We start from the raw sequence: 13,682 nt of genomic DNA, 5'->3' as shown, positions 1-13,682 counted from the left end.
CCTGAGCCTTCTTCCCAACTGAACGCTAGAATCTGAGGGTGTTCAGAAGAGAACCCTGACGTATTGCCCTCAAAAGCCATGAACCTTCGTTTAAAGGGATAACCACCTTTTTTTAGCAACTTGACATTTCTTGTGTTATGTTGTGCTCTGGCAAAATGTGGTGAGTCCAAATCATACTGGACGTGGCAATAAAAGAATTTCTTTTCCTCAGCTTGCTGAAGGGAAAAAGTTTGCTAGCCCTGAGCCCTAGAGGTTTCTGTATGGTTAGTGATTTGTTTTAAGGAGTAGAAAGACAGGGAGTTTTAATACAGAAATGTGGCACTTCACAATTTCACGTCCTTGAAAGTAGAGGGAGAGAATGGATTATACCTCAGGAATAAGGGAAACAAAGCGATAAAAGTCATTACTCATAAATTACAGCTATAATGCACTATCATCTTCCTTGTTTAAAAAATTGGAAGAAAATATGTGGATATTTTTATACAGTAAATTGGAAGACTTTCTAATCCCACATCAAACCTAAAAGTCATTTAAGTAATTGGGAAATATTGTAATTCGTTTTACTGTAAATTTTAAATTCAATAAATTAAAAACAGTTGTAATCAACATTAAAAAATAAATGACAAACTGGGAAATGACATTTTAGGATGGCTTAACTCTACAAAGAGCTTTTGCCAATGAATGACAGTAAATCAGTATAAATATAAGCAAAGAATATGAAGAAGCTATTTTAAAAGGTGAGTAATCATATAAACTATGTCTTACAGCAATGAATCATTGTACATAAACAGTCACCTTTCCTTGGTTAAAATGGCAATCTTGGCTAGGCATGGTGACTGAGGCCTATAATCCTGGCACTTAGGAGACTGAACAAGAGGAATGCCAGGAGTTCCTAACCAGCCTGAACTACAGGTTAAAATCCAGTCTGAGGCAAAACCAAAACAATAATGTCAGTCTTTATACAAAAATGCACATTATTGTTACAGGTGAGAAGAAGTATCTTTCACATGAAGAGTGATTATAAAAATATAACTTTTTGGCCTTCCTGCGGATTTTCCTCCCTCGTTCTCTCTTTGCTGCCAGACCTCCGCCATCATGGGTCGCATGCACGCTCCCGGAAAGGGCCTGTCCCAGTCGGCGCTGCCCTACCGCCGCAGCGTCCCCACTTGGCTGAAGCTGACGTCTGACGATGTGAAGGAACAGATTTACAAACTGGCCAAGAAAGGCCTCACTCCCTCCCAGATAGGTGTGATCCTGAGGGACTCGCACGGTGTGGCCCAGGTCCGTTTTGTGACTGGTAATAAAATCTTGAGAATCCTTAAATCCAAAGGCCTTGCCCCTGATCTCCCTGAGGATCTCTACCATTTGATTAAGAAGGCAGTCGCTGTCCGAAAGCATCTTGAGAGGAACAGAAAGGATAAGGATGCTAAATTCCGCCTGATTCTGATAGAGAGCAGAATTCACTGGCTGGCTCGTTACTATAAGACCAATCGGGTCCTCCCACCCAACTGGAAATATGAGTCATCCACAGCCTCTGCTTTAGTGGCGTAAATTCCCTTGTATACACGAGCAATAAAATCACTTTGAATAAAAAATATATATATATAACTTTTTTAGGGAGAGCAGTTTAGTAGTGTGTTACCTTTTAAACTCTTAAATTTTAGGAAGTAAATATAACATTTGTGCCCTATACATGCTTTGAGCTTATATAATACACATGTGCTTATGACATACTTGCTAACATTAAGAAAAGCTTCAGGGTTCTAAGTAATAAATCATTATTATCTTACTAATCATTAATAACCTAAATAATTACTAACCAACTAACCACTAAGTAAATATCAATTCAGATCATTAATTAAAACATAGGTCATCTCTTGAGACAGAAGCTGTTTGGGTTTGGTGTGTGTGTGATTTTTTTTTTGCATGCATGCATGTGTTGTGAGCATGTTCATGTGTGTGAATGTAAGTGCACATTCATATAGAAGTCCAAAGTTAACATTAGCGGTCTTAATTGATCTCTGCTTTATTTATTGAAGTATAGCCCCTTATTAAAGAGGAGCTTGCCAATTGCAGATGATCTAACTAGCCATCTCGCTCCAGTGCTGTGGGATAATCCTTCTATACTCTATGAATATGCTTTATTCTCATTGGTTAATAAGAAAGCTGATTTGGCTTGTAACAAGGCAGAATAGAGCTAGGCAGGAGAGCCAAACTGGAAACAAAGAGAGGAAGAAGGGCGGAGTCAGAGACAGGAGCCAGTTGCTGAGGAAGCAATATACTAGCAGATGGATAAAGCCACAAGCATATAGCAAAATATAGATTAATAAATAGGGATTAATTTAAATGTAAAAACTAATTAGTAATAGGTATGAGCTATTGGTCAAATATTCTGTAACTGATATAAGCTTCTGTGTGTTTATTTGGGACCAGGCAGTCTCGTTTGCAGCCCAGGAATATGCTGCCTCTACCTACTGAGTGCTTAGATTGCAGTCCGCCTCCATACCCACCTGGCTTTTATTTGGGTGCCGGGCAGGCGATCTAAACTCCTGTCCTCATTCTTACACCACAAGTGACTTATCCAATGAGTCACTCCCATGCCCCCTCCCCATACTGTTTTAAAGAATAGGCATGCAGTGTTAAATGAGCCAGACATACAGTTTAGAGAGACAAACAGCAGACATACACATGCAAACACACAATGCAAACGTAAGGTAATGTCAAATGATAACTTTGAAAAAACTGAGCACTAATTTGGCCTTTATAGATTAGTTGTTCTAGAAGATAGTCCTCTCTGAAGAACTGGCCTTTGAATTCTGGAAAAAACAAAACAAAACAAAGGATAGCTGAAGGGAGTAGAGCCATGTCTCACAGGCAAGCTGGGTGCATCCATAATTAATAAGAAGTTTCTGTGTCATTATTATTAAAAATTTGTATTCTACCAGCCTGGAAAATCTGACCCGCAAAAGTTAATCAAGGTGAAGTGGGAGCCAGAGCCCAGGGCCAGATGGATTCAGAATTCTGTCACTACTTCAAAGAAGATAGAACAGCAGTATGTTTTTAGTTCACTGATTTCTGCTCTGATTTTTATTATCTCTTGCTGCCTTCTTGGTCTTGGTTTGTTATTATGTCTCTAGATTCTTAAAGTTGCATTATTAAGTATTTTTGTGCTCTTTCTGATTTTTTAATATGAGCACTTAAGCCTACAAATTGTTCTCCTAGGACTGCTTCTAACATGTCCCAGCGGTTCTGTTGTGTTGTGCTTTCATTTCCATTGAGTTCCAAGAACTTTTTAATTTCTTTCTTGATTTCTTGTTTGACCTAGTCAACATTTAACATTGAGTTATTTTCTCTTCCTGAGGGTGTGTACTCACTAGAGTTTGGTTTGCTATTGATCTTATGATCAAATAGGATACAGTTATTTAAATTTTTCTGAAGTTATTGTATCTTCAGATATGTTTATTTTAGAGAAACTTCGATGGGTGATTGTGTAGAAGGTATTTTCTTTGCTGTTTGAATAAAATATTCTGTAGATATCTATTAGTTCCATTTGATGTGTGACGTCATTTATGTCTGATGTTTCTCTATATTTTTGTACAGGTGACCTGTCTTTTGGAGCATGTAGAGGTATTGGAATCACTCACTATTAATGTGTTGATGTGAATCTTCATTTTTAATTTTAGTAGTACACATTTTATTAATTTGGATCCACCAGAGTTTATATATAATACAATCATAAATAATACAATAAAAATATATGTAATATTATAAATAATATGATGTAAACATATGTAATATTACATATAATACAATACAAATATATGTAATACAATTATATATTATTGTATTGTCTTCTTGGATAACTGTTTCCCTATTTAGAATGAAGTGTTCACTTTATCCCCCTACTCAGTTTCATTTTGAAATCTGTTTTGTCAGTATTAAGATGGCAAGCCTGCTTGCTTCCTGCTCGCTCCCCCATCCCATTTGTTTGGAGTACCTTTTACCATCCTTTCACGTTTAGGTGGTACCTGTTCTTAAAGATGAAACAACAGGAAGATGAGTTTTGTTTCCCAATCCATTCAACTAACCAGTGTCTTTAGACTAGGGGATTGAAACTATTAATATTAAACTTGTTATTGAAAAGTGCTTGTTTATTGTAATCATTTTATTTTTTAATGTTTTGTTGTTTGTTTAATTTGCTTTTCTGTTTTGTTTTGAGACAGGGTTTTTCTGTGTAACCCTGGCTGTCCAAGAGCTCTCTATATAGATCAGACCAGCCTCAAATGTACAAAGATCCACCTATCTTTGCCTCCCAAGTGCTGGGATTAAAAGCTTGCACCACCAGGACCGGCAATATTTGTTATTTTTATATTATAGATATGTGTATTGTGTAGGTATGTATATATGAGTTCAGGTTCCCAGAGAGGCCCGAATCATTGGGTACCTTGGAGTGCAGTGAGCATCACAGATACTTTTGACCTGGGTACAGGGAGCAGAACTATGGTCCTCTGTACCTGATACTCAATCTTAACCCCAGAACCATCTTTTCAGCCTTTACTTTTTTTTTATTGAGGTACATACATCAGGTCTAAACATCACCTTTTTTAAATTACTAATTTATTTATTTTATGTGTATGGGGTATTTGTAGACTGAGGCCACTTGTTTGGTTCCCAACCACCCAGACCCGAAATAATTACACAGAAACTGTATTAACTACAATACTGTTTGGTCAATAGCTTAAACATATTTCTAGCTAGCTCTTACATCTTAAATTAACCCATTTCTACTAATCTGTGTATCGCCATGTAGTTGTGGCCTAATGGTCAGGTTCCATCCAGTGTCCAGCGTCTGTCTCCTGTGTCAGCTACATGGCTTCTCTTTGATTCTGCCTACTTTCTCTCTACAACTCTGTTTGGATTTTCCAACTTCCGTATTTTGTACTGGCATAGGCCAAAAGCAGCATCTTTATTAGCCAATGTAATCAAGCATATTTATAGTATACAGAGGGAATTCCACATCAGGTGTTCTGAATTCATATGGACAGCTTGTAGGGCTGTGTAGCACTTGCATGTAGTACTCCCAGGGGCCAGAAGAAGATGTCAGATGCCCTGGGACTGGAGCTACTGCCCATTGTGAGCCACCATATGGATACTGGGAACTGAAGCCCAATTCTCTGGAAGAGCCATCAGTACTCTGAACTGGTGAGCCAGCCCTCCAGCCCTCTACACTTCATATTTGGATAGAGTCAGAAGAAAAGCTATATTGTGAAAAGGCCCATCAGGGATAACAGGAAATTTTAGTCTAGACGTTGTACTCTTGGATGAATTGCGGGCTGAGATTTGTATTTTCAGAAAGATGAGTGAATCTGTGGTCAAGGTAGAGTTGAGGGAAAAGCCTTACAGTGTTGAGGTCATTGCAGGGGTCTCTGGAAAAACAGTTCATCCTCTGCTTCCAAACTGTCTGGAATTGAGATGTCTGAATACATTTCATACTGATATCAAAAGACAAAAAGATGTGAGGAGACAAGTGACCCAGAGGGACTATCTGTTCAGACTTGATTGAAATAATCGGTATGAAATAAAGCCATTCCAGCGGGCTGAGGCGATTTAAAGGGAGAAGTGTGTGCCACTTTTCCTTAGCATCCGGTAACCAAGAGCATAGGAAGCAATTGACTGAAAATGTGTTTCTGATGTGGTGATCCACTTAAAGGAGTTCATGTATCGGGGGGAATGAAGAATTTTCTCACGTTAAGAGCTGTGAGTCATAATCTCAACACACAATGTTAACCATCAAAACTATGCATTACCGTAAAGGACTGTCTGAAAATGTAGGCAAAGACCTTCATATGTGTGGTTGGCAGTTCTTGTCAACTTGTCACAAGTTGCCAAACTAAAGTCACCTGGGAAGAGGGAAACTCAATAGAGGAATTATATTTGTCAGATTGGCCTATGGGCATATCTCTGGGGTATTTTCTTGCTTATTGAGAGATGTGGGAGGGCCCAGTTCAATGTGGGTGGTCCTGGGCTCTCTAAAACAGTAGGCTGCCACCGTATGGAGAGCAAGGTGGTCAGCCGTATTCCCCACCATCTTTGCTTCAGGTGCTCTCAAGAAATCCTGCCTGAACTTCCCTTGATGAGGAGCTACAACCTGTGAGATGAAGCAAACCCTCTCCACCCCTACCTTACTTTTGTTCACTGTTTTCTCACAACAGAGAAGCAAAGTAATTTATGTATTTGGGCTTTGGGGTGAGTTGCTTTTAGCTTTTCAACTTTGAAACAGAGTCTCATTGTGTAGTCCCAGATGGATAAGGAACTTAAGGTCTCACTGTCTCGGTCTCCTGAGACCTAGAATTCCAGGCTTCTACCACTATGATATATTTGTTTTTAAATAATATAAAATGTCTTTATTCTTGAATTTCACACATGTAAACCGCAAAATGTGATCATATCTACACCCATATCCTCCATTTAATTTCCCCCAAATCACCCCAAACAGGCCTTCTGGAACTTCATGTTCCCTTCTTGGTGTGTCTGCTTCTATACTCACCCAGCATTGCAACCACATGTGTCTGAATCCCAGGGGCTGGCGTATAACAGAGGCCCAGGCTGGGAGAATGAAGACCACTGATGCTGCACAGGAGACATAGATAGGATAATGGCCTCTTCAGCTTCCTGGAGCAAACGGTCTGAAGAGTCATCAAGCTTCTTCTGTGTGTGCTTCCTAATAAATAAAATACAACGTGCAGGAGTGATGCTTGGGCCACATGTTGACATTGGCCTTCTGTCGGAACTCAACTGCTTTGTGACGTGGGCAAGGAACCTATTGTAGTGGAAATTACTAGTAAAAAAAAAAAAACAGTTTGGTTGAAAACGTGATTTCAGAATTAAGGATTTGCCGAGTGCTCTCTATGCAGGATTTAAAGTTCATATATGTGTCAATATCTGAGTAATCCAGTGTTCTGTGATCTATAATAGCAGTGTGTTGTTTTATCTTTTATTTATGCAGATGGAAGGCTAAGTAACTGCCTCTGTAACTCTCTGTAATGGGTTAAGCAGTTGGCAGGTTGGAGTTGGCTGTTAATAAACAGAGTGCTACAAAGACTGCCTGCAGGTTCACAGGTTAGACCAGCGTTTAAATACCGGTGCCCAGGATGTTTTAGTCACATCAGTCCCATTTCCCCTGAATCTAGTGTCTGTGATTTTTGCTTTAGACATTCTACACATTACTGTTGAGTGTAAATTTTAATTTACCAAGATCGGTATAGTTTGATTTACTTTCTTTTTTCCTTTTTTTTCAATCAAGATGGAATGCCTGGAAGTCCCAGGCAGTGTCTGAAAAGTGGTCTAATAAATGCCCATTTTGGAAGAATGCCAAAGAAAGGGTAGCTACAGGGAGCATGAGTTACACCCACTCTTGAGTGATTTCCTTACCATACTTCTCACGTAGCCATATGAAGTACACATTTTTCAGAAACCACACAAACAGAGTACAAACAAATGGCACAGTTCCAATTTGGACATCCACAGAGACATTAGAAATGGTTGACAAGTATCACCTGAAATGCTTACCACTTTGACTGTGTTAGCTCACTGTCTTCTGGTCTCTGAAATTCCTGGTGGCCAATACCCTTATTATCTTATTGATGGCCTTTGCCTGTGTTGCCATTTCTTGTACTTCTGTACTGGAGACTCACTTTTTACCTAGCTGTGATGGCACAAATGTGTTCTCAAGCACTGGGGAGCTAAAGCCAGGACAGCTGTGAGGTTTTGTGGAGCTTGAGCAAACCAGCAAATCCCTGTCTTAGAGCAACAGTAGGATTCTTTGTTATTGTTTTTTCAAATTTTGATTTTAAAGAGTATCAGGGTAGGTCTGAGTTTACGTTGAAATTCCTTGAGTTTCTTTGTTAGCTATACTACTAATAAAAGGATATTATTAAAATTCTAAGTTTTCAGATATTTTCTTCACCTATCCTCTCTGCTACTTTCTATTCTCCTCTGGTGATCCCCACTGTACAAAAATATTTTGTGTGTCTTAAATAGGTATATGCACATGAGTTCAGGTGACTACAGAGGAATTGGACCCCCTGGAGTTGGAGTTACAGAGAGTTATGAGTTGCCTAATGTGGGTGCTAAAAATCAAACTTGCTGTCTCTGGAAGAACAGTGTGTGCTCTTAAATGTTGAGCCATCTCTCCAGATCTGTTGATTATAAATGGCTTGGAGGGATACAATCAGCTGTAAAAGTCACACAGCATATAGATATGGCTGTAAGGGACATGTTGTTTCCTGAGATTGCTGAGAGACAAGATACTTTTGGGGCATTGGAGAGATGAATTCATTGATAAGAGCACTTGCTGCTTTTGTAGAGGACCCTAGTTTGGTTCCCAGCACCCACAGCTGGTGACTCACAACTGCCTCTAACTTGAATTAAGGGGATGGGACTCTCCTCGGGACTCCGAGGGCACTTCCATGCATGTGGTGCACAGACATACACTGAGGCATAGACACAGACAAAAACAAAATAAGGAAATCTCTGAGAAAGCAGATTATCATAGAAAAGAGAACTTTTAGATAAAAGTTGTTTTAAAGCCAGGCGGTGGTGGCGCACACCTTTAATCACAGCACTTGGGAGGTAGAGGCAGGCAGAACTCTATGAGTTTGAGGCCAGCCTGATCTACAGAGCTAGTGCCAGGACAGCCAGAGCTATGTAGGCAGAGACTGCTTGTTTGTTCCTGGCTTCTCAGACCCAAAACAATTACACAGAAAGTATATTAATTGCGATGCTGTTTGGTCAATAGCTTAAGTGTATTTCTAGCTAGCTCTTACATTTTAAATTAACCTATTTTTATTATTTTATATTTTACCACGAGACTCGTGGTTTACCAGTAAGGTTCCTGGGTGTCTGTCTCCTTTGGCAGCTACATGGTGTCTCTCTGACTCTGCCTTCTTTCCTCCTCTATCTGTTTGGAATCCCTGCCTTGCTCTATTCTGCCCTGTTAGAGGCCCAAAGCAACTTCTTTATTTATTAACCAATGGCAGCAAAGCACATTCACAGCATAAGAGGGGCATCCCACATCAGAGCTACACAGAGAAACACTGTCTCAAAACAAACCCATTGTACTCATTGGTTAGGCTGCAGTGGTAGCTAGACACTGCATAGCATGGAAGTGACAGCATCTTTCACCTTTGGCTTCAATGCTGACACAGGGATGGTGTTTACTGTGGACTTTGATGTTTGATTTGGGGATCCTGTGTGTGGAGATTGGGAGTAGCTTTCTGTGTTGGGCTCTGCCAACCGACAGAGAGTGATCCCGTGGGGAAAAGACAGGAGTCTTGTCCATCTGCACTTCTCAGGCTCTGCAGACAAAGTTTAGGCGTGTGGTGGGATTGCCCCTTTCATCTTCACCGGGAGAGCTAGACTCTCGTGTAGGGCCAGCGTGACTGGGCAAGTGGAAGTCTACTCTGCTGTAGGGAGGAGCTAGTGACCCTTTAACGCTGTCCCTGCTTGCTCCAGCGTGGAGAGGGCAGGCAGCCTGACACATGTGTATGCTGCTGCTCTTTGTAGAGAATCACACTGTGTAGGAAAACCTGAGTGCCATAACTGAGAGTAGCAGGTATTCTGGAGGCATGTGGCCATCATGATGCAATGCCACCTCAAAACTTTTTTGTCGGATTAGGCAGGTTATTTAACTTTTTTGCATCTGCTTTTGTCATCTATAAAATGGGGATAATGGTTAATATTCCAGAAAGCTTCACTGAGCATAGCACTGAGCATAGCAAAACCAAAGCTTTGCCCCAGTGGCAGCAATGGCGGTGGTGGCAGCAGCTACTGCTGCGGCTTCTGCTGCTGCAGCTGCTGTGGCTGCTGCTGCGGCTGCTAATTTTTTCCTGAGTTGTTCAAGGTGGTACATGAGAGAGTTTTAGGGTATCTGGTGGTTTTATAGCCTGTGCCTATCATGTATCTATCGTGTTCACATAGACAAGATGTTATAAATGTTTGTAACAGACACATGTGACTTGTGCGTGCATACTTGTAGCAGCGGCAGGTGAATATTCAAGCTAAGTAGAGGTTTTTTCTCTCTCTATGAAAGTTAGCCAGTAGCAGGTGTTATGAGTGTGTATTCAGGTCCATATAGCACTTAAGATGTGTGTTTTCACAAACTATAATGGGCGGATGTTCTGAAAACATGTGCTATTGCTTGGGGTTTAGAGTGGAGACTTTTACATGATGTCATAGTTAGGGTTTATATTGCTGTGAAGAAATACCATGACTGGGGGCTGGAGAGATGGCTCAGTGGTTAAGAGCACTGCCTGCCCTTCCAAAGGTCCTGAGTTCAATTCCCAGCAACCACATGGTGGCTCACAGCCATCTGTAATGAGGTCTGGTGCCCTCTTCTGGCCTGCAAGCATACACACAGACAGAATATTGTATACATAATAAATAAATAAATATTTAAAAAAAAGAAAAAAAAAAGAAATACCATGACTTATAAAGGAAAACATTTAAATGGTATGGCTTACATTTCCAGAGGTTCAGTCCATTATCACCGTGGCAGGGAGCATGGCAGTGTGCAGGCAGAATGGTGCTGGCTACATCCTGATATACAGGCAACAAGAAGTGGACTGTGACACTGGGAGTAGCTTTTAAATAAGAGGCCCCAAAGCCACAGTGACACACCTCCTCCAACAAGGCCACACCTACTCCAACAAAACCATACCCCCTAATAGTGCTACTCTCTTTGGGGGCCATTTTCTTTCAAATCGCCACACATAAGGAACAGGTAGATTGTGTACTATAGTCATATGGAAGGATGTAGGTATGCAAGAACTGACTTTAGACTATCTTAATATTTACTGGTGTGTGTGTGTGTGTGTGTGTGTGTGTTCATGAATGTGTATCTATACATACATTCATGTGTGAAATATATGTGACCAGATGTTTTGTGAAGAACATTCAGGCACAATGAGTTGTCTATGTGAATTGTTACTGGTTCATCAGGATATTGACCCTGGTCATTCTGAGCTTTTTAAGATCAAAGAGTTCACTTCAGGATTGAGTTAGGGCTCTTTATTCAGATAGATTGAGAGATGTCTGTATCTTAGGCAGGTGCTCCTTCAAACTTTGTGTGGAGTGGGATGTGGGTGTCAAATTGCTTGTCATAGGCAGATGGTTTGTAGAGTACATAACTTATGTAGTGTGTTCTCAGTATGATGGAAGCAATCACAAAATTGAGTTCTTTGTCAGGGATTTGAGTGAACTAAGTCCTCTTATATGTCAGTCCTCCCTGAGACTCACCTGAGTAGCCAAAGGTCTCCTGACTCCTCTGTGGCAGAGACACACTTCCTAGAGTACAGCCATTGAAAGTCTTCAGACCTGTGTTCCCACTGCCGTCTGTCCTTCATGTTTTGAGAGGACTGTAGGGTGTCTACAGTTATCTCTGTCTCTAGTTTTGAGCCAACATGTCTCCATGAAATCTGGGGCTTCAGACACTAGATACAACCTCCAGGAGTCCCTTGCCCTGAGAAAATGTTTTGCTTTGTGTTAGGGAAGTCATATTTTCATTGGTCATGCTTAAAAGAAATGGCCTCATCTCTGTTGGGTAGGAATTCCTCTAACCCTGGGTAGCTCGGCTCATCTTTGTGTTTTCCCAATCTGTATTCTGATTTTCTTTAATTCCTCTACTCCAGAGCATTGTTGGCTCTGGAAGGGTGTGCATCTCAGAGATGCCTTCAGCTGACCTCATAATGCCTCCTGCCTCTCAGCCTCCTGACTCGTATTTTCGAAGGATGGTACTTTAGACGCTAGGTCCCCTTATGTTAGTGCCCTTCTGTAGCATATTTAGCCGTTGCAGGCAGAGATGGAGCAACCACTGTGTAACCGGACCCCATAAGTCTTGAGGGGCCTTGCTGATCAGAGGTTGCAGTCTACCGTGGGCAGGCAGCTCTCTCCAAGCTCCATAACCTGGGAGGGGGGCTCCCTCCCCAGAGAGACTTCCTGCTCTCTATCTGCCCTTATTTGGAGAAGGTCTCTAGGCCCAGAGGCCTGACCTTATCTGAAAGCTGTCCCTAAGCCTAGATGCCTGATTTGTCTCTGGTGTGACCCTTGGTATAGTTCCCTGCTAGAGCTGTCCCCCTGCTGCCCATATGGTAGCTATGACTTGTACCAGGAGCTTTATGACAGGAGTGTGCTGCTTACTGCAACTTAGGTCATGCCCCAGCCACTGTTCCCAACCTTTATATCCCCCTCTCTTTCTGGAATAAAGTGGAGTCGTAACACATAAACTGTCTCCCCAGAGAGCTGGCTCCATGGACTCTAATCTCTCTTGTTTATCCTTATCTCTCCCCTCTCTCTTCTATCTCTATTCTCTCACTCTCCTCTCTTCCTTCTTCTCTCTCACCTACTCCCTCCTCTTCGTTACTCCCTCTCTCCCTTCTCTCTCCCCTTTTCCACTGTTCAGTCTCCTCCACCAACTTCTTTCCCTTCTTTATCTTCCTTTTTTCCCCTTCCCCACTCCCACTCCTCTATCTCATATTTTCTCCCCTCTCTTTATTCCCTTCCCCCTCTCCTGTTTCTCTGCTCTCTCTCCAGACCCTCTTTGGTTTCTATCCTCTCTGTCTCTCCCCATCCCCCTCCATTTCTCATCCCTCTATAGTCTTTCACCCATCTCTCTCCTCCCTCCTCCCTCACACTACCTCTCTCCTTCCCTGTGTCATGTCTCCTTCTTTTCTCTTTCACTACCACTCCTCTCTCCATGCTCTCTTTCCTTTCTCTCTAGGTTTTTCTCCTCTCTCTCTCTCTCTCTCTCTCTCTCTCTCCCTCCCTCCCTCCTTCCCTCCCTCCCTCCTGTCCATTTTCTCTCAATTCTTTCACTATGTCTCTCTGACCTCTTCCTCTTCTCCCACAATGCCTGAATCTTACCTCTCTCTTCTCTCCTCTGTCCACTCTCCTTCCCCTCCCCTGTCATTTGCTATCTCTCTCCTCTCTCTCCCCACTTTCTTATCTTTCTTTCCCCTCTGCTCTCTCCTCTGTTTTGATTTCCTGAATGCCCAGGCCCAAATAATCACACAGAAACTATATTAATTACAACACTGTTTCGTCAATGGTTCAGGCATATTCCTAAACAGCTCTTACATCTTAAACTAGTCCATTTCTAGTAATCTGTATATCGCCACGAGGCTGTGGCATACCAGTAAGGTTCTGTTGTCTTTCTCCTTCAGCAGCTACATGGCATCTGCCTGACTTCACCTTCTTTCTCCTGCATTCAGTTTAGTTTTCCCGCCTAGCTCTATTCTGCCCTGCCACAGGCCAAAGCAGCTTCTTTATTAACCAATGGTAATAAAAAAAATATTCGCAGCATATAGAACAGAATCCCACATCAGAGAGGAGATACAGAGAAAGGTTAGGAGAAAAAGGAGAAGAACAAGATATACAGAGGGAAAGGAGAAGAGAGATAAAGGGGAAGAGAGAGAGGAATGAGAAAGAAGAGAGAGGAGACTGCCTTCCGGTGCCACGAATACTAGTCCATAGGGATGAAGGCCCAGGAAGGCACCAGCTCTAATTCTCCATGTTCAGTGAATTTTGTAGGTGTTATCTTCAGCAATAGGACATTGCTTTATCATTGGTCTATGAGGAACCACCACTCTCATCTCTCCTCTCATCTGTCATCTCTTTCCTCTCTTCTC

General features: G+C 41.7%; 1 protein-coding gene across 1 annotated transcript; it reads left to right on the top strand.

The window, feature by feature from the left end:
- The first annotated feature begins 1,080 nt into the window (after positions 1-1,080).
- LOC121453625 (40S ribosomal protein S13-like) lies at positions 1,081-1,595 on the top strand. The gene has a single exon (XM_041660518.1). It carries the CDS (start codon positions 1,096-1,098, stop codon positions 1,549-1,551), a length of 456 nt encoding a protein of 151 aa, XP_041516452.1. The 5' UTR covers positions 1,081-1,095; the 3' UTR covers positions 1,552-1,595.
- Positions 1,596-13,682: the final 12,087 nt, after the last annotated feature.

Source organism: Microtus oregoni, unplaced genomic scaffold (genome assembly GCF_018167655.1).
Source record: "Microtus oregoni isolate MIOR12 unplaced genomic scaffold, Mior012 000011F_ref0000422, whole genome shotgun sequence".
Taxonomy (NCBI): Eukaryota; Metazoa; Chordata; class Mammalia; order Rodentia; family Cricetidae; genus Microtus; species Microtus oregoni.
Note: the sequence above shows the minus strand (reverse complement) of the source record. Positions and strands in the feature narration are given on the sequence as shown.